Raw genomic sequence first — 27,114 nt, forward strand, 5'->3', positions numbered from 1 at the left:
CTGCACTCCAGCCTGGGCCACAGAACAAGACTCCGTCTCAAAAAAAAAAAAAAAAAAAAAAAGACGTAGAATCAACCCAGCACTCCAGAGGGCTCCTCCATAGACTTTTCAAATGTCTGTCTCTTTTTGCTCAATGTTTCCTATGTGAGACGCACATCTGAAATTGAGTATAGTGGTAATTCATTCTTATTGTATTCCTGTATAATATTATTTTGTAAAAATATGTCTGGACATACCTCTGCATATGATTCGGTTTTGTATTTTACTATTGATGGACACTTGTGTTGTTTCCAGTTTTGACCATTAGAAATAAAGCAGCCGCAGCCGGGTGCAGTGGCTCACACATGTAATCCCAGCACTTTGGGAGGCCAAGGCAGGTGCATTTCTTGAGGCCAGGAGTTCAAGACCAGCCTGGCCAACATGGCAAAACCCCGACTCTTGTAAAAGTACAAAAAGCTGGCTGCAATGGCACGCACCTGTAATCCCAGCTACTTGGGAGGCTGAGGCAGGAGAATCGCTTGAATCTGGGACAGAGGTTGTAGTGAGCCGAGACTGCACCACTGCACTCCAGCCTGGGTGACAGAGGAAGACTGTTTCAAAAAAACAAAACAAAACAGAAACAAAACAGCCTGAACATTCTTGTGCATATGCTAGGGCGAACATACGTACTTGTTCTGCAGGCTACAAGCCCATGAGTGGAATTTCTGGGTCACTCAGTAGTCATGTGTTCACCTTTGGTAGATGAAGTCAAAGCATTTTCCAAAGTTCAGCTTCAAGCTACCAGCAGCCATGTATGCGGGTTCCTGATGCTCCACATCCCATAAGTACAGTTTTGTTTCTGGCTCTTTTTTGGACACAGACTATTTTGTGATAACTATTTATCCGTGTTTCTATCTGTGCTTCATAACCATGCTTTTTCATGATTACAGAATACCTGTGGACTACTGGTGTCTTACTTAGTCTACTATTATTCTGAAATGAGAGTTGTTTGAGAGTAGAGATATGAGTCAACATAAATATTATTTATTGTTTTTGAAAGGTAATTAAATTGTGTTGTAGGTCGACTTGATTCTTGTTTCTAAAGATGCTTTTTGTAACAAAACAGACATATATGTCATTGTTATAAATGCAGCATATAATACATAAAAACACAAATTTATTAAGATACTAAGTATTTGGCTGGACAAGGTGGCTCATGCCTGCAATCCCAGCACTTTTGGAGGCCAAGGCAGGTGGATCACCTGAGATCAGGACCCGCCTGACCAACATGGAGAAACCGTCTCTACTAAAAATACAAAATTAGCCGGGTATGGTGGTGCATGCTTGTAATCCCAGCTACTCAGAAGGCTGAGGCAGGAGAATCACTTGAACCCAGGAGCAGAGGTTGTGATGAGCTAAGATAATGCCATTGCGCTCCAGCCTGGGCAACAAGAGCGAACCTCCATCTCAAAAAAAAAAAAAGAAAAAGAAAAAAGATACTAAGTATTCATGCTTTAAAGTGTGAGTGTGGCTTTCACTACTATGAAGGATATAAGTGATCTGTTACTATGTATATTCTTATCACTACTACAGTTATTGATGAACTGCTCACTTTCTTATCCCAAGTGCAGGCAGTGCCCTTCCTGTTTCTAAGGAGAGCAGAATTAGACTCGGGTGTAAGACCAGCAATTGGAAATAGTTTTCTACAGTGCTTCATAGACCTTTCAGGCACCGGCCCTACAGCTAGATGGCCAAGTTCAAATGTTTGGTCTCTCTAATACTCATCTGTGTTTTGGGGCAGCTTATTTCACCATTCTGTATCTCAGTATCTGCTAGGATTAAATGAGGAGAGGCATTTTTAAATGCTCTTAACAGTGCTTCGTGCACAGGACTCCTGTGTTCACCTGCATCCCAGATTTTCTCGAAGTCTAGTTACTGCAGTCTTCCTTGCAAGGGGTCCACAGTTCTGTACTTCCTAACATATATTTCTGTGGGGAAAGGTGCAGGGAATGACTGTATCTAGGAGGATGCTAGTTTGTACCTACCATAAAGGATAGAGAAGGCCAGAGGGCCTCTGTTTACTCCCAGCTTCTAGCTCAACTGTCAGAATTGCAAAGGCTTTCCATAATTTCTGGCATGGTTGCAGAAAGTGAGAAGTCTCAGGTACTTTCTTCAAAGAATAAAAGAGAGGAACCCCCAAAAGTATGCAATCCTAGAGTCCTACTTCTTCCCCCCAAGTTTCTCTCATAGACTGAAAAATACCCTGCGAGGTTGAAAGAAGGTAAGATGTAAGCAGAGCTCACCTCCACAGCGAGGCATCATGCCAACTAAGGAAAACAGAACTTATTGTAAATGAATAAATCAGCATATTGACAGTGCAGTTGATGAATGCTCGGTGTCTCCAGGGACTTTCCAGCACTAGCCTCTATGTACGTGCAGCTGATCCCAAGGGCAGTAGGTCTGGACAAGATTGCTCACGTCTGGAATGTGTTTATATTTAATTCTTGCCCCATCTGGGGTCCTACTGGTCTAAGTCAGTCTAAGGGTTTTTGTGCCAAGTAGGGTTAAGCTACTTCCTAAACTGACTACTTGGATCACTCTCTAGGGAATCTCCTTGCCTGAGGATAATTGAGGACAAAAGCTGCCTTGTACATACCATCAGATTGTTCTGCTCAGATGAAGTGAGTTTGCCCATGTTCTAAGATAAACATTCTCTTTAATTCAGTCCTTTCTCCACCCTATACCTATCTACATGAAAGGTAGAATGAAAACCAGACTGATGTCTTGGCATTTAATATTTTGTCTGATGTAAAGGGTGTTGCATTTTACTAATATGTCAATGCAAGCTGACAGTTTTGTTAACTATCAGGAAAGCTCTCAGGAGAATTCTAAGGCAGAATTTGAACTGAAACAGATCATCTAATTCATATGTTAATTTTGCCTATAGGATTGAGTCTTGGCTGGATCACATGACCTCTGTGCTCCCCCTTGTCAGAAATTGAATGTTAAGTTAAATGCCTGTGGAATAGGAGTCAAATATCAATAAGGGAAAGGACAGCCATGCGGACTGCTATGTAGTATGGGCGTTTTGCTGGCTAAAAGTTTTTATTACTATCCTGCCAAGGTTGCTATTGCAGTAACAGACACATATTTCAGTCATAAATGATGAAATAAATTATTTTAAATGAAGATGTTATGCATCTCAGTAATTGCAGAAGTAGTCCTTCAAATGCTTTAACTTGCATTTAATTTTTCTCCTGACAATGAAATTTTCTTTTTTTAAAAACCAAGTATGTTTGGAGTCGGTATCTGTGAAATGTGAAAAAAAATCATTTAAGAGGAATACCCTTCCAATCAAATGTATGCCACTCTAAATTACTAATTAATCATTCACTTTCCCCAATGTGAACCCATCCTGTAATGATTTTGCCCACCCACACATGCCACAGTGGCCAAATGTCTCTTCTCTGTGTGTTGATGCAATTTGCCATCCTTGTAAGGGAGGCAGGTATATATGAAGCGACATGGTGTCACTGGTATCTGTTGCTCTTTTCCCTAAATTCTATCAAAACAATATGCCATGATCATAGGGTCTTTTCTGCCAAGGTCAACTGGGAAGCAAGGAGGGTAATCAAACCTGAGAGCCTGACATAGGGACCCTGATGTCAGTGAACGGAGGCATCCGTGCTTGGGGCCAGCACCCGGCCTTCAGGGGAGAGGCCCCAGTGCTTTTTCTCCTGACTCCTTAAGTTGTCCCTGCCCTGGCAGCATCTCTTATCACAGGCAAAACCAGACACTTTTCTCCTACCCGCCGGGTCTGTAGTTTCCCCTCTCTGCCCTTAGGGATATTGGTGTCACTTTTCTCTACAAAATTAGAAAATGCCCAAATATAGTTTTTAAATAATGTTAAAGATAAATATTCTTATAATACTCAGTAAAGAACATTTAGGAAATTAAGAAATCACCTCCAGGTCTACCAGCTTATTACATGTACTGTTAACATAGACTTTATTTTTCCTGTGTCTTAAGTTTATTTTTTAACATAGTTCAAATTATACTTTAAGTATACTAAAGGTATACATTTTGTTTCTGGCTTTTGTTTTGGGATTAATGTTGTTCATGAACATTTCCTGTGTTTTCATATTACCTTTATATACACATCAACGAAATATTTGCTGGTTATAAAAATAGATGTTTCAATATAGAAACCTTAGAAAATTGAGAATAGTTAAAAGAAGTAAAGCAATATCTCCATTTCCTTTTTCAAGTCTCATTCTATTTCTTTCCAGGCCTTCTGGATATATAATTGGGGTTATTATTTATACAGAATTTATATATTGCTTTCTTAATTTATCATAGGGTCCATGCTATTTAATTAATTGTGTTTTCAGTCTGGGATATAAATAAATATTTCTTTTTGTAGTTGTAGTAATTAAGATAACAATGAACATCCTTGTTTATAAGTCTTCAAAAGCATTTCTGAAAATCTTGGAATAGGTTCCCATATATGGAAGTACTGGTTCAAATGATATGAATATTGCAAACTTTATAACTAAATTGTTTTTGAGGAAGCCTCTACCAATTTAAACTATCAGAAAAAGTGTATAGGAAAATATCTTTCTCATTCTAATTTTTTCAAATTGTATTTCTTTGTAATTTTAATAAGATTGATACTTAATTTTTTTTTTTTTTAAAAAGGTAGCTTTTTGGAAACTCTGTATAACAGCTATTTGTTTTAGAACTTCGTATCATCTCTAATTCTAGCAATGATCTAGGTGGACAAATTTTACTTGGTCTCCTGTTTGTATACACGATGAAACTCCAGTTCAAAATATTTAAGTAACTTGTCTAAAGTTAACCAACCAAAAAGTATTTAAACCTACCCCAAGACCGAACATCTCCAAAGTCTGACAAACTTTATCACCAAACTGCTTTAAGAAAAATGATGCAGCGCATCACACAGACAACACACACACACACACACACAGAGCAAACCACACCCCACTACACACCCAACACACACCCAACACACACACACACACCAAACCACACCCCCACAGTACACACTCAGCGCACACACACACCAAACCACACCCTGCTACACACCCAACACACACACACACGGACACACACACATGACCAAAACAAAAAATCATCCTAAGCCTCAGCAGCATTGTTAGCACTGAACGAACATCATTCCAAACATCTCTTTGTGCATATCGTAAGGCCAGCAGGATGGAGAGGAGGATGCATGGATGCTGGATGGTGAACAGAAAACTGGAGAGGTGTATCAGTAAATTGAAAAGCACCGACCAAAGCGAATGACGCAATACATTTTTACATAACATTTACCTCTAACAGAAACAGTTTTATTTATATTACTTATCCTGCAAAGGAGTTTAATAGTTGAATTAGTGTTTAATAGTTGAAAAGTGTTCAATAGTTTAAAACACTTATTTTGAGTTTTCCCAAAACTGAAATCAGAAAAAACAATCGCATTTGTTTTCTTACACCATTTTAATTTCTTGTTCCAGCATTTAATCCATGTAGAGTTTATTTGGACACACTAGGAGTTATAAAGCTATTTTTATTCTTTCTTCTTATAAACTAAGTCAATTAGGAAAATATATTGAATGATTTCTTTTTTTCTCTCCTTGTATTATATTCTTTAACATGTGAAATTTGTATGAAGGCTTTTAAAAAATTCTCTCCCTCCTACTTATGAAGCTTATATTCTACCACATATAACAACAGATATTACAGGCAGGATATTATAGAATTATGACTACATTTTTAGAGAAAAAATGGTCATTGAAGCGATGTATTATAGACCCTCATGGATTATAATTATGTACTGAATGTTCAAAACAAAATACAGTGCAAAGACTGAGATGTTTGCCAGTTTGCTTCTGCAGTTTGGAAAAAGCAAGGAAATACCAGTTTAACAACCAACCAAATAATGGATATTGACCCTGTAAGCACAATAATAATAACAGAACAGTGTACCCATTGGCAGGAAATTACTACAGCGTTTGTCCCATTCATACTATACATCAGTGATGTGGAAGAGGTGGGGTACGTGCCCTCCCAGAAATTCCAGAATTATCTCTGGGCTTCCTTGTAAGAAGCAGGCTCATGCCAAAGTCACCCATGCTACCCTTCCCTGCCTTCCCTGTGACCCTCTTCACCTGATCTCCATTGCTAGAGCGGCTGTCACTGACTTGAGCCTGTCTTACATCTTTCCTTGCTTATCAAGTGGGCTCAGACATCTGAGATTTTTATCATCGATAATTGTAGTAAATTCTGTTTCCAAGAGTGATAGTTCACATTGAATAACAAGATCAATTTATTTAAATTATCCTTCAAAAGTTCTACATTTTTCATTCTCCTTTTATAAGAATTACTTCTGGAAGAATTTTTAAAGTGACTAAATTTGATCCATCAAAGAACATGCTTGTGACTTAACTGTGTTTTACCTTACATCACACTTGGGTGTGATGAAAAAATTCTGACTTACTGCTTGCATAGCCTGAGAAGACACAAGTACAGCTAGTGAGGACCACTTGACATGTAGGTTCAGTTCCTTAAAGGAAAAGAAGTCCAACCTAAGGAGACAGCAACAAGGACTATTTCAGATAAGCAAATATTAAATCACACACCTAGTGGTACATTTTTAATTTAAAATCAATGTGGTTTTTGGGTTTTTTTGGCCTCAAATTCTTGTTTTTTTAAATTTTTAAGTTTAAGGGTACATGTACAGGTTTGTTACACAGGTAAACTTGCATCATGGGAGTTTGTTGTACAGATTATTAAAAGAAACTATCAACAGAGTAAATAGACAACCTACTGAATGGTAGAAAACTTCAGCAAACTATGCATTGGACAAATGTCTAATATCTAGCATCTATAAGGAATTTAAACAGATTTACAGGATGATGTGTTTTTATAAATGTGCATGTGTTTGAATCAAAGCATTAAAATAACACTTTTGGGGGACTAACTTTCAGAGTTTTTTTAATGAGACTCTAAAATAATTATTTCATATTTTTAGTCCAAATTGGCAGCAATGTGCTAACTGTCTGGATTCTTCTGACCTGAAGAATGAGCAGAGGGTCATGAAGGAGTTTTAAGGATGCCCATTTATCCTGGTGTATTGTTTTCTTTCAGCATGCAGACATTGGATATTGGAATATTGGACATTTTTGGTTTTGAAGAGTTTCAAAAGAATGAATTTGAACAAGTAAGTAGTCTTTCTTTTAAAATTGTGTGAATTTGAATGGCTTTTTAAAACTAAGTTCTGTTTTTAATTCTGTAAAGACAGTGTAACTACTTACAAGTATGGAATTAAAATAAATAATTTACTCTCATGTTTTAAGATTAATATCTCTGGTTTATCAATATATTAATCATTTTATGTGATCTTGTAAACAACTGGCATAGTCACACATTGAAAGCAGAATCACTTGTTTTAAAAGACAATGCAAGATGAAGACCAGAGTTGTGCTAATGGAAATGCTGTTTCAACTAGGTCAGAGAGAAGGGAGAAAATGAATATTTGAAATAATGCGAAGGCTTTCAAAAACCTTGACCAAACATCAGAGTGGAAGTGCTCTATTATGCTACGTGATGTTATTTGTAGATTCATCTCCATGTGACATTCATACATAGGACTACTGGAAAATCATAAAAATACATTAGAGAGGCATGGGTTGTTTTTAATCTATCTATAATTTGGGGCATTTTGAAAGTATTAAATTATTTAGGCATCTTAATAGCACTGCATGAATAGTTTTATTAAGTATACCTAAAAACTAAGTGTTAATAAAGGCAGTAGAAATACAATTCTCCTTATCAAACAGAGGGGTAAAGTCAGCCTGTAGGAAGGTAAACATGAAAAAATAGAAAACCAAGCTATATTATAGTACAGGAAGAATTACAACTCCATAGCATTTGGGAGGAATTTTCATAACCATGTAATTTGTTTAGCTTTATTTTCTTAATGTGGGTAGTGTGGTAGGATAAACAATGAAATAGAATGTGTTTGAGATGCAAGTCTGTGACTTTTACTAGCGTCGATTTCTTGGCCAAGATGAAGACTCTATAGTGAACTTTGGTTTTCTTGTTTGTAAAATCAGGTTAATAGACTTACAGAGTTCTGAGATTAAACATGATTCAATAGAGGTTCTCGTGTCAGTTACTCTCATACTGTATATGACTAACAAATGATGGATACCTACCCATCACTGTCACAAATGGAACACTTTAAAAACTTAAAAATTGGCCAGTTTTATTTTTAGAAAAGCTCTGTATCATCCTGTGTTTAGATCTTAATTATGCTGACTTACCTAATCCAGGGTGAGTCAGCATGAACCACGTTCTTTACAGAACTTTACAAAATGTCTAGTTTGAACTAGAACTATAGAGGCCATAGATCTCTTCTCCTTTCATAGTTTTCTGTGGATGAATAGAAAAGGAAAGACTTCATGTGTTTATTTTTATTGCTTATTGTGAGAAAAGTAGTGACGAACATAAGGAAGAAAGCAGTTAAGTGTGACCAGTAGAATATATGACAACATATGTGGGTCTGCAGGGTGCTTATGAAGGTACATCTCTCAGCTCAAGGGTTTGAAGCTGTCTGGCATCAGTAGAGATTCCTTAGGTTATTATCTTAGAAAACAGGCAAGCTTTCATGTCTGCAATGAGATTCCCTGCTTTATCCATCTCCTGGTAAGCGACATGCAGAAATTACAGATGGAATGATGACCTCTGAAGTCTACTAGGGGACTTGCCATACAACTGGAGCTCCACACCCAGATATAATTATCAATAGAGAGTGCTAATGACGAATATGTGCAAAACATTTAAGTTGTTTTCTTACTGAAACATATTTATTTTACTACAATTACCTAAATCCCTTGTTAGAACTTCTTTTGCTAAATATTTTTATGATTTATTTTGAAATACATTTACAGCCTGAGGTTTCTGTATAATAGGAATGGCATTTTTTTTCACATCTAAAGAGTCAGTCTCTATTAAATGCCAAAAGCTACCTTTGGGCATTTATGTGTAAAAATCTCAAGAACAATTCTGGGACTTAAATTTTGAAAAAATACACACACACATATATATGTATATATACATATATATATGATTTTTAACGGTTTGCTTTGCTATTGTGTACAAAAGCAAGTAGGAGTCATTTAGAAGAATAAAATTATTTACATTGTGATAAGTGGAAATCTCATCTTATGATAAGTACAAATCTCATCTTTTGACAAGTGCAAATTTGCATGTAATTTTTTTTAAGACCATTGGTTTGAGCGATACATTTTAGATTTCTGTGTTGCTAACAGAAGCTGGACTTTCTTATCTTTTATTCCACTACAAACTTGCAACAAAATGCTTAACAAATCAATGCTGTATTCAGAATCAAACCTAGAAGAATATTAGTGCTTTAATAATATGTATTTTATTCTGTTTTGAGCTTATCGACCCATACATCAGCTCTTCACTTGAATGTCAACTCCTGCAGAGTTGAAATTGTGTCTGTGCTTTGTATAGAATAGAAGTTCAACGAGCATGCTTTCAGTTGAAGTTTAAAGAAGAATAAACTCATAAGAAAAAAGTCTTCATAGTGGATTTCATAGTGGTTCTTCTTGTTCAGGAATAAATGTATGTATTTCTCGACAACTGTTCCTCCACAGGAAGCTTGACAATGGTTTAGAGTAGGGACACATTTGAGGAGATATTAAGAAATACTCTAAAACTTCAGCATTTCCAACCTCAGTCTCCTCTAGTAGCTCCAAAAGATTAAATGGACTCCCATCTAAAAGATGAGATACTTCAGCTCATAGGAAATTCTAATCCCATTTTCTCTGACTTCATCTTAGTCAATTCAGGCAGCTATAACAAAATACCTTAGAAGAGGTTCATTGATAAACAGCAGAAATTTATTGCTCACAGTTCTGGTGGCCAGGAAATGTAAGATCAAGACGCCAGTGGACTTGGTGTCTGGTGAGGGCTCTCTGCTTCATAGATGCTGCCTTCTTGCCACATCCACTCATGACGGAGGATCAAGGCAACTCTCTGGGGCTTCTTTTATTAAGGGCACTAATCTCACTCGGGATGGTGGCGCCATTATGACCTAAATCACCTCCAAAAGGCCCCACCTTCTAATCCCATCACTTTGGGGAATTATGGAGGAACACATTCAGACCATAGCAGAATTAGCAAATCATTTCTATTCATAATTATTTCTAGTAATAAGAACAATACTAGTGTAAAAAATATAGTTGACATAGCTCAGTAGTAGTTTGGTACTTCCAGTAGTACTTTTCAGTGTGTGGAAAACTGTACAGGACAAACAACCGACTTCTTTAACATATAAAATGCGGAGAAAAATTGTGAAAGGAGGGCACCTGTAGATTAAAAGCTATCTAAAGACATGTACAACAGCTGAATGTGTGGGCATTCTTGGGCCCTAATGTGCTAAATTATGTATAAAAGTTAAAGTAATGTGAAATCTGGACAGTTAATGAAATTTTTAAAAAGTATTATTTATTGGATTATGTATGATAAAGATACTAAAAAATGTGTTTCTCTAAGTTATTGTATCTCAGAGACTTATACTGAAGTATTTACTGATTTAAGGACATACCATCTGCAAATTGCTTCAAATGAGTCCACCGTTGAGGGCAATAAGGAAATGGAAAAAGCAGAATTGGCCATAGGTTGGTACTTACTGATGATTGTTGAAGTTAGTTAGTGGTTGATGGAGGTTATTACATTATTCTCTTCATGATTGTATATGTTTAAAATAGTTCATCATATGCCATTTTAAATCAATGAGAAAAATTTAAGATAGGTATTACTATAATAAATGATAGAATTTTTTCTCTCTAAACATGTTATCACAGAGCTCTGCATGCCAACGAGCAAAGTCATGAAAACAAATAATTTAACCTACAAATAATTTCCCTACATTCTTCCACTAAACACATACATGCAAAGCCATGTAGTGAATCTCTTAAAGTCATGATGTCTAGTAAAATTACATATTAACAGTATGCTGGAATGGCAAGTGCAGTGGCTTGTGCTTGTAATCCCAGCACTTTGGGAGGTCAAGGCAGGTGGATTACTTGAGACCAGGAGGTTGAGACCAGCCTGGCCAACATGGTGAAGCCCCGTCTCCATGAAAAATACAAAAATTACCCACACGTGGTGGCACACGCCTGTAGTCCCAGCCACTCGAGAGGATGAGACATGAATATAATTTAAACCTGAGAGGTTGAGGCTGCAGTGAGCCGAGATTGTGCTACTGTACTCCCATCTGGGTTACCAAACAAGACCATGCCAAAAAAAAAAGAAAAAAAGAAAAAGAAAAACACTGAAAGAATTTAGAGAATTGAAGAATTGGAGGCAGAACACATTTGTTCAAAATAAAAGCTCCCTTTGCCGAAGATAGAATTGTGATATATATAGGCTTGGCGCGGTGGCTCACATCTGTAATCCCATCATGTTGAGAGGCTGAGACGGGCGGATCACTTGAAGTCAGGAGTTCGAGACCAGCCTGACCAACATGATGAAACCCTGCCTCTACTAAAAATACAAAAATTAGCCTACGTGGTGGTGGGTGCCTGTTTTCCCAGCTACTTGGGAGGCTGAGGCAGGAGAATCGCTTGAAACTGGAAGGCAGAGGTTGCAGTGAGCGGAGATCGCAGCACCGCACGCCAGCCTGGGCAACAAGAGTGAAAGTCTGTCTCAAAAAAAAGAAAAAATATTGTGATATGTAATTTATCTTCAAGCTAGGCTTTATCATCTAAATCGATTTCATCAGACGTGTCAAGAATTCAAATCATTTCCCTGCTTACAGACTGTTTTCTAACAGCTGAGATTTACTGGGCACTTCAGATGACCTGGACTTGACCTTTGTGCTCAGAGTGTGGAAAAATGGAGATACTTTGACTTCTAAAGTTTTATGAAATGATATGATATAATTTGGCAGTCTCAACCTCAAGAAATATTTTAACGCCCTTCATTGTGAAATCATAATGCTAGAGATGATAGAAGAAAAATGGAGTAGTAAATTAACTTCTCTTAATTGGACTCTTCCCACATACTCTTCACATGCATTTTCACATTTCACAGATGAGAAAATTGAGGCCGCTACAGTCTGTGCTTTGTAAGTGCGTGCTAGCAGTATCTGGTAGATTTCATTTTTCTGGCTTAGTTGCATCCGTAATCATTCATTCAATAAACATATACTATATATGCCCCAAGTTCCAGACCCTGTTCTAGGCACTAAAGTTTACATAGACATTATGGTATAGCAGGTATGGTACAAATGTTAAAAGGGCAAATTCCTTTTTTATAAATTAGATTTTCTCTAGCCAGATAATATGTTCCCACTTCTGCACCAATTCTTCTCTTTTCCAGTCCTACATATTTTTTAGTGTTGCAGCGTTTATGATTCTATAATGAATTACCTGAAAACTTAATGACACACACAAACATTTATTATGCTCACCAATTCTTTGGGTCAAGTATTTGAACAGGGTATATGGAGACAGATTGTTTCTGGTCCATCATATCTGGAGCCTTAGCTAGATAACTGAAGTGTTGGAGGCAAATGCCATGTGAAGCTTCCGTCAATCACGAATGTAGAGGGTGACACTGGCTGTTGGCTGGGGGCCTCAGTTCCTCCTTGCATAAGTCTCTCCACGTTGGTCTCTCCATGTTGGTCTCTCCCTGTGGCTTCTATGTACACACTAGTTGGAGCTTTCTTGCAGTTTATTGGCTGATTTTTCTAGAGTGGCTTCCCCAAAGGAGAAACACATATAGAAGCTGGATGCTTTTTTGATAACTGAGCTTCAGAGGTCACATAGCATTACTTCCTCTATAGGTTGGAGCAATCACAAGCATGACCAGGTTCAGGGAGGAGAGTAAATTGAGTCTACCTCTTGATGATGAAGGACCGATTTTAATTGGACATCATGGGAAAAGGACTGGTGGGATGCTTATATGGGGAAAGGCTGCTATATTGGTCTAAGTATGGGACAGGATCCATGTAATTTTACTCACACTCTATCATGTGATCGCTATTAGATATCAATATTGATTTGTCCACTGATCAGTTGATACACAAATATGATAAAGTATTATTTTCAGTTGTTTCACACACAGATTTCAAAATCATACATGTGTTAAATATCTACCTCTATCTTAAAGCATCTTCTACCCTGTCTATCTCCTTTTCGTAATGATGTTGAACTTTCCAAAATCATTTCAGGGACTTACCAGCTGTTGATCTGATGTTTTTAAAAATTTGAACAAGGAAATGCATTTATTTTCACTACATATCAGAACTCTAGCATAATGCTATTCAGGTTTCTACAGAAAAACAAATAGAATAATTAAATAATGAGATGCTAGTATAATATACCTCTTACAATGACACTGGATTCTGTGTTTATAGATAGCATGATTATTGGTCTTCTTTAAATAACAGTCTTCAAAAACTTGTTTTAGAGAAATAAAATGGGTACTGGCAACATAATTAAGAATTTTGAGCATACAAACTATACATTTAATGATTTTTTCCCTCAAAATCTCTGTAAATTAAGTAATATTACCTCTGAGGTTAAATAATTTAAGTAGCTCATAGAAGTTCTAACAAAATCAGGGTCTGAATTCAGGTTTAATAACTTGAGCTATTTTCAGTTCCAAAGGTTCTCATAAAGCTAAACTTAAAATTTTATTAGTATATATTTTCTAAACTTCACTTGATGCCCCTTTTGTTTGTATTTCTCTTAGGACTTAATATTATTTATTCTATTTTGTGTAGAAACAATAAACTCTTCATAAATATTTCTCTTAGGACTTAATGTTATTTATTCTATTTTGTGTAGAAACAATAAACTCTTCATAAATTTTATGTGCCATTATTTTTTTACATAGTGGAATTTATCACCAAATCCATTTAATATAAATAAATAAGTTACATAATGCAGGTATATCTTTTTCATTGTAGAGTACCAGGATGATTAAAAGGAAATGTTACAAAGCTTAATAAGGAGAATTAATGCATTTGAAAACATCTATCAGATTACTTTACAGAAGGGTGAATTGAGTTATTTTAATGACCAGGAAAAGGCTTAAATTAATCATTGTGGCTGTCCAGCTATAAAGCTCCAATCCCAGATACCTAAACTAGGAAAATGCTTTCATGTAGTTTTGTGCTAATAATTGATAATGGCTACAATTTCTTGAGCGATTAGTCAGATTATTGTTCTATATAATTTTTAACTCTTACAACAGCTCTTTCAGAAAATTAAGAGTTATCCCCACAAGTTTTATGAGGTGCAGTGGGAATTCAGAGGCCGATGTGTGAGGCGCCAGGAGGTGATCCAGCACAGGCCATGCTGTCAATTCGTCATTCAGAACCTCTGAACTTTGCATTTAATTCTGAATAATTACAACTATTTGAAAAAGGCTTATTATTTTGGTAGAAATTTTATATTAATCCTTGGTTTTGGACTATATGAATAATTTTATGTGAAAAAAGAAAGCATATTGATTAGAGGTTTATTACTAAACAAGAAAACAAACTTTTTAAAAAAAACATTGAGCAATTTGATAGAGTGACTAAAGCTCTAAAATAAGAGCATTTTAACCAGAGGTTATGTTTCTAACTCTTAGGCATGGCTTCTATTTAAATTGAGGGATATATTTTATGTACAAGGTATCATACCAAATATCTAAAAATAATTTTTTTTAATTTGTGTTTTTCAATCGTGATCTGAGCATATTATTATATCAGATTTGTCAATAAATTTAGCCAGTTAGTTTATAGCGGATAGACTCATTTTTGAAGACCAATTCTTCAAATCCCAAAGTAGTAATTATTTACATTAAAGGAGAATACAGTCATGAATTAAACCCATCAAAATACTAGATTTTTTTTGTTCTTAGTAACAGAATAAAATAAATGTTGTAAAAAGAGAAAGCGTTTTTTATTTATGTAAAACAATGTTTTTATACATGTGAAGTAACTGAAATTTATATTTGCCTAAAATTTGTTATACATACTTTATTTTTAAAATATATAAGGGAAGCCAGAAGGGAAGCCAGATTCCTTTAAGAAAGATGATTGGCCGGGCCTTTAAGAAATCCCAGCACTTAACTTAACAAAATAAAAAATTTAAAAAAGTACAAAAAAAGCTAGAGGCAGGAGAATGGCGTAAACCCGGGAGGCGGAGCTTGTAAAGGCAAATCCAGCCTGGGCGAGTGTGAGACTCCGTCTCAAAAAAAAAAAAAAAAAAGGTAAAAAAAAATAAAAAATTTAAAAAAATACAAACAAATGCAAATATGGCAGCCTGGGTCAGGTGGTAGCTGTTGGTGGTAGCGAATGTGTGCCCAGTTCACTTCCTGGGTGTTGACTGCAGGTCCTGATACGGGGCTCTGGTAAAGAAAGCAACCCTTCTCTGTTGTGGCCACCAAGTGACTACCAAGCCCCCAAGTCCTCTGTTTTTAAAATAAGATCAGCTTATCAGCAGAGGTGGTATCCTCTATCAAGGTAAGAGTGATGGTGCTAGCAAAAGAGGAAACATGACCTTTCCCAAATAAGAATGGTAGGAAAGAAAGGCCTCTACAATTATAGATTCCGAGAAGACAAAATGAACTGGACTTTTAAAACTGAAATAAACAACAGAGATGCTGTCGCCTCACCAACCTCCTGGACCTGCCATTTCATAGGCAATATATGGAAATCAGGGATAATTGATTTGTTGGAGAACCACTTGGAGCAGTCTGGTGAGCCCCGAGGTAATCTTCAAATAGTTGAGGTTTATAGTACGCTTGACGTGTTCAAGTCCCCGAGAAGTCCTGCAGAGAAGCCTATTAACTTAACTCCATGTTTCCCCAATGGGTTTCTGCTTATGTAGGGTTTTTAGACAACAGCTATTAAAGTCTCATACAATTAGTGTTCTGCTGAACATATTTCAGGAATGCTGAATATCTAAATCTAACACTATTCCTTCTCTCTCTCTGTCTTATGTGAACACAGACACGTTAATAACTTATATATACACATATATATAAACTAATGAGTAAATTAGTTAATGCATAGTGCATTCTTAGTTCTGTGATCTGTCTCAGTGTGTTCAACCATGTCTACCCATTAGAATCACCTGGAAAGCCTTTTAAATATTTCAATGCCTGCACCCCACTCCAATTTAATTGGTTTGGGGTCAAGCACAGACATTAGCCTTTCTTAAAAAGCTCCTCAGTTAATTCCAATGTGCAGAGAGGATTGAGAATCACTGCCCAGGGCTCTGCCTTCAGCTGGAGTCAGCTTTAATTAATCTCCTACTTTAATTATGTGATGTATATGCCATGCTCTATTATATTTTTGTTTCAGATATGTTTCACTGAGTAATAAAAATAAAGGGAGAACAGTTGGTGAAAATTTACTCAAGAAATTGTTTGTCGTTAATACAAATGATGAGCCATCTGGATAAGCAGTAAGGTTCCGTTCCTAAAGAGTGTGTTCCAGGGGTGCATAATTTTTATTAGTAAACCACTTAGCAGTGGCACTTCATGTACAAAGCATGTATTTTAATTAGAGAAGAGCAAATACTATCTAAGTGGTTACTTGGTAATTATTCATGAGCATTTATGAATAGTCAGCTTTCACCCACATTCACGTCTACTCTGAGGAATACTCGGAGATCTAATTGAACCCCAAAACAACTCTACAATAGGTATATTTGAAAAATGAATGGTTGTTTTGCATTGAAGCCAGTGATGCCAATGATTGATGCAGATTTATGCTTCTAGGTATACGAACTGATTTGCCTGTAAAAATCTTCACTCTAATCTTTGATTGTGTGGAACACACGCCCACACGTGCACATTCACATACACATACACAGTTTAGTGAAAATAAATGAAGAATAAGGTTTTATCCACGACTTTGGCAAAACCATTTGGTTTGTGGGGTACATTTTTTAAATTTTCAGTGAGGTATCTGATATTGAGTATGTTCCTATTGTTAACCTTAGCTACATGTTCTAGTGGTTTTGAATTTCATGCCACAGTACTTCTATATTTTAACTTTGGTTCAAACAATGAGTGCTTTGAACAGTTTAGAATGAAGGCAAACTTTAAGTAAAACATTTTAATGGACACATTACACAAAAATTATTTTGAAAAACATTCTACTTTAAACTACATATGTTTCCAGTGACTCACTATCACTCCACATCACTCTCCACTGTTGGAAACACAAATATAGATTCAGTTCCAGAAGGCACCTTCATAATAAAAGGTACAAATTGGAAATCAGTCCACAGGCTACTTGGTTTTACACAAGAAGCTGGAATTTTCTCTATGGGATTTCAATAATTTATTTTAAGATTTTTTTTCCCCCCAGAACACAAAGAACACGAGGTTCAATAAAAGGTTCAGGTGTATTGTAAAGATCACCCTATGCCACAAAAAGAACTCACAGCTGATGCTGAAGCTTAACAATGCTAGAAGTCCAACAGAGAAGCTGTAGGTTTTATCAATCATTTTGACCAGGAGAGGAATAAATTGGATTGCTCTATCCAGAGACACAGGCCACATCCATTTCTGTTATCCAAAGTTCGGTAGATTGCTTTAGACCTTTGTGGAGAAAAGGAAGGAACCTGAGACCTCACTTCTTCCCATCCTTGTATTTGCCACGGTTTCATCTACATTCACACTTGGTTTCACTGCTTTGATTAAACCAGGGGATCAATTCAGTGAAGCCAATATTCAACTCAGTAAAATATCAGTAAGAAAAAAACAATTACAGTATCTGTTTTCTATTATGAGAAGCCTCAGGTCAGTCAAAACACAACAGAGGTTGTGTTCTGTAAGGCAGTCAAGGCCAGGAGGGTACACTCAGATCGTGATTGAAAGCAATTTTTGTACCTACAGAGCTGCAACCTATTCTGAATGCAAAATAACAAAAGAATTGTATGAAATATGTTAGAGTCATCCATGTCCATCTAAGTATTTTCAATTAGACAATCTCAAAATGAGAGGAAAACAAAATGTCATATAATGTGGGTATGTCTTGTAAATAATCAGTCACTGATTTTTTAAAATTTGGAATCATTTTTATCAAACTTCTTATCGTTTCGCACGGTAATAGACATTACTTTATTTCATGGATTCAACATTTGTTTCTCAGCAATTTGTTCCCTAAAATGTATTCCACTTAAGCACACTATCCATAAACAGTCAAATTGTTGAGGTAAAGGACAGACCTATTTGTGTTAATTTTTAGATGATTCAATGTATTTTTAATAATAACTTGAGAAGTTACAGTTGTATATATCATATAGTCAAAGAATATTTTCCAATGGTTTCATTCCATAAAAGAAGTCATTTATTTTCTGTACATTTTCAGTAAATATTTCACCCCAAACTTTAATAATTTCATAGCACTTATTATTCCTTTATAGCAAAATTATCTTCTTATTGGAATTTAACAAATTATTAAAGGAATGCATCAAAATATCATTTCTGAAGCAAAGTGAAATAGTTGGAACAGTTTTTATTTCTCTTTAAGAATTTTATTTTTTATTTATGATTGAAATGAAAGTGACAAGCAGATGTATTACTTTAACAGTAGGGATGCAATTGTGGACAGATGCTACGCAGTTGCATGGAAAATGGTTTTTCTTTCCAAAACCATTACTGGAGATTTATGCCCTGTAGGATAAGATAAACATAGAAACTGATCATGAAGATCTGGATCGCCTGGCATCACTTGGTTTTCATGGAATAATTCAAGAGGATAAATGTGCTAGACTGTACCAGTTACAAGAAAGAAAATATTTTTCATATGATATTTAGATACTGAATGCCACTCCTCCCTCTGCCAGCTATAATGTGCAGAATTTATTGGTCTGTGTCCATATTCAAATCGTATTTGCCTTAACAACAGCGCCTTTAAAATTAAATGTTTTATATGGTATGTTCTCATCCAAAGTGACTATTTTAATTAAGAGAAATGATCACTGAAGTGTGAGTTTACCTAAGAAACACTTAGTTTAAAAGGTAAGGAACTTCCCGCTTTGTGCATTTCTCTTGAAATCTAGTTGCCAGAAGACAGAGAGGAAAAGTTCTAGTTACTTTCTGGGCAAATAATATACAAGGAAGAAAATCCAGTAACCTTGGAGGGAGTGCTGGGGGAAGAAGGCCATACCAGGAGAGTCTCCTGGTTTATACAAATCCTCTCAAGTTCTTTAGGTTTAAAATGACTTCTAGGACCACCACAACATGGCAGGTTCTTCTTTTAATTTTTAAGTTAGATTTCATGTTGTAATAGAATGTTTTAGGGAAACTTCTTCTATCTACAGAAATTCATTTATCACTGAATTTAAGAAACCATCTTTTACCCATGAAGGCAGAAAGACAAGAAAAACCATTGGGAAGGGTGGTCGTCATGGAGCACCATTTTTTGACCTGAAGCTAAGAATTACTTTTCTTATGATTTGGATGTCAATATGTGATATTCAGATCTTATTTTAATATGGCTATTACTTTAATATTTTGTTTGGTATATGACTACTATACGGTTATTCTCCACCTGTCATGTTAATAATGAAAAAGACCATGTGCATTCGTCATTAAACTAACTCCATCAGGTTGTAAGGACCTCTGCACGTTGAGCTCTCCCACCTCTGCTTCAGTCAAGGAACCCCTTGCCTTCCACCCTCTCATGCTCTAATCACCCCATTTCTGAAGATGTTTGAGCTAGCTACACCTATGCACAACATTCTAACCCTGGCAAGAAGACTAGAACTTTACAGAAAATCCACCCAGCCCCACGCCACATTCCCTTCCGTGTTCACACCAGTGTTCTGCTCTTTGATGTGTTTGTTTCTTCTCTGAAGAAGTTAGCCCCTGAGGCTTCTTCACGTCATAAATTTCCATTTTCCCAAGTAACTGGATTTTTGAGAAAATGCCCTTTTCCATCTAGGTGCATGTAATTCTCAATACATTACTAGCCACACCCTTAAGGGTAAGTGGGAGCTCCCTTTGGGAGAATATGGAGTGACCCGGTGCTGGTTACTTTAGAAGGTAATTTGTCTTGCTCACTGGAAGCTGTCCTTATGTGGGCTAGAAGGAGGACATGAGTGCCCATCAGCAGGACCAGAACATCTAGAAGGAGCTCCTACTTCCCAGGTGTTGTGATGACATCAGACTTCGAGAAGATTTGGGGTATGTGGAAAAGAGGAACCCAGGAAGTTCTTTCTTTTCTGTGCTCTTTTTTTCCAGTCTTTCTTATTTATTTTACTTATTTGAGACAGAGTCTTGCTATGTCACCCAGGCTGGAGTGCAGTGGAGTGATCTCGGCTCACTGCAACCTTCGCCCCCCGAGTTCAAGCGATTCTCCTGTCTCAGCCTCCTGAGTAGCTAGGCCTACAGGCACCCGCCACCATGCCAGGCTAATTTTTGTATTGTTAGTAGAGACGAGGTTGCACTATATTGGTCAGACTGGTCTCGAACTCCTGACTTCAGGTGATCCATCTGCCTCAGCCTCCCAAAGTGCTGGGATTACAGGTGTGAGCCACCGCACCTGGCTAATATTTTGTTAACTTTTAACAAAAGCTTTGGCATTTGTTTATATTAATACAAGATATTTCTCATTAAATATCATAGATATTATACCCCTCGCAGATGAGATCTAAGTTTCTTTCAAATGTTTTATCAATTGTTTCCATCTAAATAAATATTGATCTGTAATTATTTTTAGTTACTGAGCACTACATATTTCTAAGCGGCTTTAAATTTTGTCTAGTATAACATAGTAGTTTAGGGTGCAGATGAGGGAGCATGAGGGTCTGTAAGACTGAGTGAACTCACAAAGGAAGTGGGTGTAGACAGAGAAGAGACAAGGCCCACAAACAGAGCCCCTGGACACTCCAACATGAGCAGGCAGGAGTCCATAAAGAGTTGGGAAAGGAGATAGGGAGGAAGCAGCCAGTGAGCTAGAAAGCCAAGAGAGTGTGGTGTCCTGGAGGACAGGTGAGAAAGTGCTCCATGGAAGGAGAGAAACCAACTCGGTCAAATTACGCTGCGGTGGGGATGGGTCAAGAGAAACAAATGTGAGACTTGAACATTGGATTTAGAAATGTGCACATTGCTGGCTGGGCGCGGTGTCTCACACCTGTAATCCCAGCACTTTGGGAGGCCGAGGCAGGCGGATCACGAGGTCAGGAGATTGAGACCATCCTGGCCAACACAGTGAAACTTCGTCTCTACTAAAAATACAAAAAATTAGCCAGGCGTGGTGGCGGGAGCCTGTAGTCCCAGCTACTCGGGAGACTGAGGCAGGAGAATGGCGTGAACCTGAGAGGCAGAGCTTGCAGTGAGCCTAGATCGCACCACTGCACTAGCCTGGGCGACAGAGCGAGACTCTGTCTCCAAAAAAAAAAAAAGAAATGTGTACATTGCTGATGAGTTCCACAAAAGCAATTTTGATGGCGCCATGGTGTCCAAAGTTTTATTAGAGTGGTTTCAAGAGGGAGTGGGAAGAGAAGAATTTGAGATAATAAGTAGAAATCAGCCGTGTGTGTGTGTGTGTGTGTGTGTGTGTGTGTGTGTGTGTGTGTTTTTGATATGAAAGGAAGCAGAGAAGTAGAATAGTAGACTAGAGGGGAAGTCAGATTTTATGCTGGTTAGATTTGAGTTATGGTTTAGTTTTTTAAATACTTTAAGATAGATAAAGTTTTTTTTTTTTTAGATTAACAAATAACATATTTGTTTCCTCGTGGGAATGTCTTGTGGAAAGAGAAAAATTGACAGTTGGAGCAATGTGGAAAATTTTCTGATAAAGAAAATAATTTCTACAATAAAATGATTTGACTGGCGATTACTGTTTCTGAAAGAACCACCACATTCATTCTTACCCATCACTAATATGCAATCAGAAATGAGGCCCTCAAGAAATGCTTCTCTTTTCTCTGGGATCTCATGGCAAACCCAGCTTTATCTTCATTTCCTGATGAGAGCTCAAATATATTTTCCTTTTGAAAATATTTTAAGTGCTCAAATATATTTGAGACTCAACATTTATAAGTTAATATTGTAATCATACTTTTTGTTGTTTTTAACATACTTTGAATAGTTAGATGATATGGTATCAGATATATTTGACTTGTGAAATATGTGCAAGTCCATTACTGGACTTCAGTTGAAACTGACTTCTCAGGCAACGTTGTAATGCTTTATTTTGATAGACTAATTGATTGGAACCTCCCTGAGTCAATACTTTACCAATCTAAAACTGTCATTGAACAAGTGAATATGCACTGCTGTACTATCTTGTGAAATGTTTTCTTGTTTTCTCCACAATAGCTTTGTGTCAACATGACCAATGAGAAGATGCACCACTATATCAATGAAGTGCTTTTTCTCCACGAGCAAGTGGAATGTGTACAAGAGGGAGTTACCATGGAAACAGCATATTCTCCTGGTAACCAGAATGGAGTTTTGGACTTTTTTTTCCAGGTATTCATATAATATAATTAGATACTTAACAGAATACATGGATTTAAATATACTGGAGACAAATAATTTTCTTTCAGGAGGCCTTATTTTTGAGATATCTTTATATGTGAGGTTCTGCAGTAATTTTTCAAAATCCATTGAGATGCACAAGTTATCTTTTTCTGAAAGGGCATTTGAAGCATCACCAATTCATTAAAAGGACAAGAAATATCAGATCATTTTGATATAGAAATATTCAATACTGTTTATTCAACATCACTAAAACTCTCCTTTTGGCAATTATAAGTGCTTATTGTAAAAAAAAGGACTTTTTATAAAATAATACCTAAGATTAATCACGCCATAAAACAAGTTCAACAGAATCTTTTTTGTTAATTTATCTTCAAAGTTTCTAAGATTTAAAATTTGGAAAAATTGGCAGGAATAACATATAAACACATATATAATATCAGTTAAATTAAGAGTCTCACAGCATCTGCAGGTGTTTAGAGTTTACTTTATTTTTTCTACTTTACAATGAAAAACATTTTGACCCTGTGTCTCTATCATATAAGCCAAAATCTATCACATAAACAGCAATTGTGATGTACTAATATAAGAAAACATTATATGGATTTACTCACAATATCTCCAAGACACATGGACATTGTTGAAAACAGACAGCATTCAACTAATTGGAGAATATGTCATTCTTTAGTCTGTCTTTCCATAAAGATAGATTTCTAAATTATTTTATAAATTTTTCTGATTAACACATTCTTGTTCCTGCTAGTAACTTGTCAGCATTCTTCTTTTTTAAAATTATAGCCCTCTTCCTCCAGAAAGCCCTCATAGTGACATACAGAGCCTATAATTACTTAAGGTTTAAAAATGTCTTCAAACTGGCAGGACTGTATACTTAATTGTATATGGGAAGCCTCAGGCATCCAGCACCTTCTCTCCAGCTTGCCGTGTTCTCTTCCACTGCTAACCAGGAGTCATCAGAATGAAAACTTGCATGGGCCATATTTATATTTCAAGGATTACCTATTTGTCCCTGGCCCTGAGGGGAGGGGCTGATCCAGATTTTTACCAAATCCTCCAAGTGTCTAGTACATTTTGTTGCACTCTGTAGTATCTGATGAAGGTGAAACTACGACAACCTTTCACATGGATTAGAGCCATGCAATCTCTTCTAACCCTTTACTAGTAAAGGAATTGAAGGTCATCAATCCCTTTCTTTTCTTTTTGAGACAGAGTCTCCCTCTGTCGCCCAGGCTGGAGTGCAGTGGCATGATCTTGGCTCATTGCAAGCTCTGCCTCCTGGGTTCACGCCATTCTCCTGCCTCAGCCTTCCAAGTAGCTGGGACTACAGGCGCCCACCACCACGCCTGGCTAATTTTTTTGTATTTTTAGTAGAGACCAGGTTTCACCATGTTAGCCAGGATGGTCTCAATCTCCTGACCTCGTGATCCGCCTGCCTCGGCCTCCCAAAGTGCTGGGATTATAGGTGTGAGTCACCATGCCCAGCCGATTAATCCCTTTCTTATGGCTTATTTCCCCAGGTTCTATTTTTGTTTTTAGGCACTTCCACAAGTTTTCAAAGTCTAAAAGGTTAGTCGCCCCATTCTTTTATTGTTTTATTTCAGACATCCAGAAAACGTAACACACAAGATTTTGTTTTTAATTTGAAGACAATACAAATAATAATGCTTCAAAAATGTTGCTAGTAATCAACCACCTTATCCCTGGCGAACATCATGTTGATTTTTGGAGCAGAATCCGTGAGCTCTCGGAATGTCTATCATCTTTATACTGATTCGGGGCCCTGTCTTTGAGTTACTGCAATACACATTGACCACTTTACCAAACAAGTGAATATTTTCACCCCAGAGAAGACATCTGTCACTGCCCTTGAAACAGAAATAGACTTGCAGACAACCTTGCCATGGCTCATTTGTCTTTCTGCTGTGTGTCTTGTGTATGTTTGTATGTGAATCTGTAACAGTATTTACAGAAGTATCATGACCTGATGCTCAGATCAATACATGAAGGAATGATGGATAATATTGTAATATCAACATTTTACTTACTCTTCAGCAAATAGCTTGCTATTAGTTGATGTAAAGAATTGTTTGATTTTGAAGACATCACAGATGGAACCAATCCTTGGCAAACTTCTCACATAGACCATTTTCTAGGGCTGCTCTCATATATATATATATACACACACACACACACATAATTTATATATTTATATATTATATATTTATATATCTTATATAAAAATAAATGTTTATATATCTTATATATAAATATACGTATATATTTATTCACCTTCAGCTTCTTTAGGGGACTCCTCATGGGGTCCCCCGGCCACTCTGAACTTCTTGCAGTGTGCTCTATGGAACTTCCTGTTGAACTAGTCCTCCCAGTAAGGGGCTTTCTTCTTCAAATTCTTTTATCCAAAAACACTTTTGTGTTGGCAACAGCAGTCTCACCAGGCATTGCTGACATCAGGTAACTTGCTAAGGTGGGTGAGCTTGCTTTTGAAGGCGTTCCTACTTCCTTTCTAGTGCCATTCTCCACTGCATTGGGCCTTCTCTTTCTTTCCTTCCCAGGGAGGTTATTTGGTTTCTCGTTTTAGAGGTGGCTGTCATTGTTGCTGAGTATCTTCAAGGAGCACGCTCTGCTGTGTGAGCCCCACCAGGGGTGTGCATGTCCCGTGGCTGGCATTATTAGCTTTCATTCCCTTTGGCTGAAAGGGAGTGATCTCACCAATACAGCTCTCAGGCAATTGCAGTCTTTGGATTTTCTTTTTCTTTTCTTTTCTTTTCTTTTCTTTCTTTGTTTGAGACCGCGTCTCGCTCTGTCACCCAGGCTGGAGTGCAGTGGCACGATCTCGGCTCACTGCAGCTTCTGCCTCCTGGATTCAAGCAATTCTCCTGCCTCAGCCAGCCACCTGAGTAGCTGAAACTACAGATGTGTGCCACCATTTCTGGCTAATTTTTGTAGTTTTAGCAGAGACGGGGTTTCACCATGTTGGCCAGGACGGCTCTTAGGCTGCCTGTTCACTGTGATGATAGTTTCTTTTGCTGTGCAGAAGCTCTTTAGTTTAATTAGATCCCATTTGTCAATTTTGGCTTCTGTTGCCATTGCTTTTGGTGTTTTAGACATGAAGTCCTTGCCCATGCCTATGTCCTGAATGGTATTGCCTAGGTTTTCTTCTAGGGTTTTTATGGTTTTACATCTAACATTTAAGTCTCTAATCCATCTTGAATTAAATTTTGTAAAAGGTGTAAGGAAGGGATCCAGTTTCAGCTTTCTACATATGGCTAGCCAGTTTTCCCAGCACCATTTATCAAATAGGGAATCCTTTCCCCATTTCTTGTTTTTGCCACGTTTGTCAAAGATCAGATGGTTGTAAATGTGTGGTGTTATATCTGAGGCCTCTGTTCTGTTCCATTGCTCTATCTCTCTGTTTTGGTACCAGTACCATGCTGTTTTGGTTACTATAGCCTTGTAGTATACTTTGAAGTCAGGTAGAGTGATGCCTCCAGCTTTGTTCTTTTTGCTTAGGGTTGTCTTGGCAATATGGGCTTTTTTGGGTTCCATATGAACTTTAAAGTAGTTTTTTCCAATTCTGTGAAGAAAGTCATTGGTAGCTTGATGGGGATGGCATTGAATCTATAAATTACCTTGGGCAGTATGGCCATTTTCACGATATTGATTCTTCCTATCCATGAGCATGGAATGTTCTTACATTTGTTTGTGTCCTCTTTTATTTCACTGAGCAGTGGTTTGTAGTTCTCCTTGAAGAGGTCCTTCACATCCCTTGTAAGTTGGATTCCAAGGTATTTTATTCTCTTTGAAGCAGTTGTGAATGAGAATTCACTCATGATTTGGCTCTCTGTTTGTTATTGGTGTATAAGAATGCTTGTGATTTTTGCGCACTGATTTGTATCCTGAGACTTTGCTGAAGTTGCTTATCAGCTTAAGGAGATTTTTGGCTGAGATGATGGGGTTTTCTAAATATACAATCATGTCATCTGCAAACAGGGACAATTTGTCTTCCTATTTTCCTAATTGAATACCCTTTATTTCTTTTTCTCCCCTGATTGCCTGGCCAGAACTTCCGACAATATGTTCAATAGGAGTGAAGAGAGAGGGCATCCCTGTCTTGTGCCAGTTTTCAAAGGAAATGCTTCCAGTTTTAGCCCATTCAGTATGACACGGCTTTGGGTTTGTCATAAATAGCTCTCATTATTTTGAGATACATTCCATCAATACCTAGTTTATTGAGAGTTTTTAGCATGAAGGCTGTTGAATTTTGTCAAAGGCCTTTACTGCATCTATTGAGATAATCATGTGGTTTTTGTCTTTGGTTCTGTTTATGTGATGGATTACGTTTATTGATTTGCGTATGTTGAACCAGCCTTGCATCCCAGGGATGAAGCCCACTTGATCATGGTGGATAAGCCTTTTGATGTACTGCTGGATTCAGTTTGCCAGTATTTTATTGAGGATTTTCACATCGATGTTCATCAGGGATATTGGTCCCTGATATTGGTCTAAAATTCTTCTTTTTTGTTGTGTCTCTGCCAGGCT

The 27,114-nt window shown here is 37.0% G+C and overlaps 1 protein-coding gene across 2 annotated transcripts in view; it reads left to right on the top strand.

Annotated features, from left to right (window-relative positions):
* The window catches only part of MYO16 (myosin XVI), a 615,551-nt gene that overhangs the window by 395,112 nt on the left and 193,325 nt on the right, over positions 1-27,114 (top strand). For both annotated transcript variants that reach the window (XM_050766698.1, XM_050766697.1), the window contains 2 exons: positions 7,147-7,219; positions 22,375-22,527. In XM_050766698.1, coding sequence (XP_050622655.1) covers positions 7,147-7,219; positions 22,375-22,527 — 226 coding nt within the window. The remainder of the gene's footprint in view (positions 1-7,146; positions 7,220-22,374; positions 22,528-27,114) is intronic.

Source organism: Macaca thibetana, chromosome 17 (assembly GCF_024542745.1).
Source record: "Macaca thibetana thibetana isolate TM-01 chromosome 17, ASM2454274v1, whole genome shotgun sequence".
NCBI lineage: Eukaryota > Metazoa > Chordata > Mammalia > Primates > Cercopithecidae > Macaca > Macaca thibetana.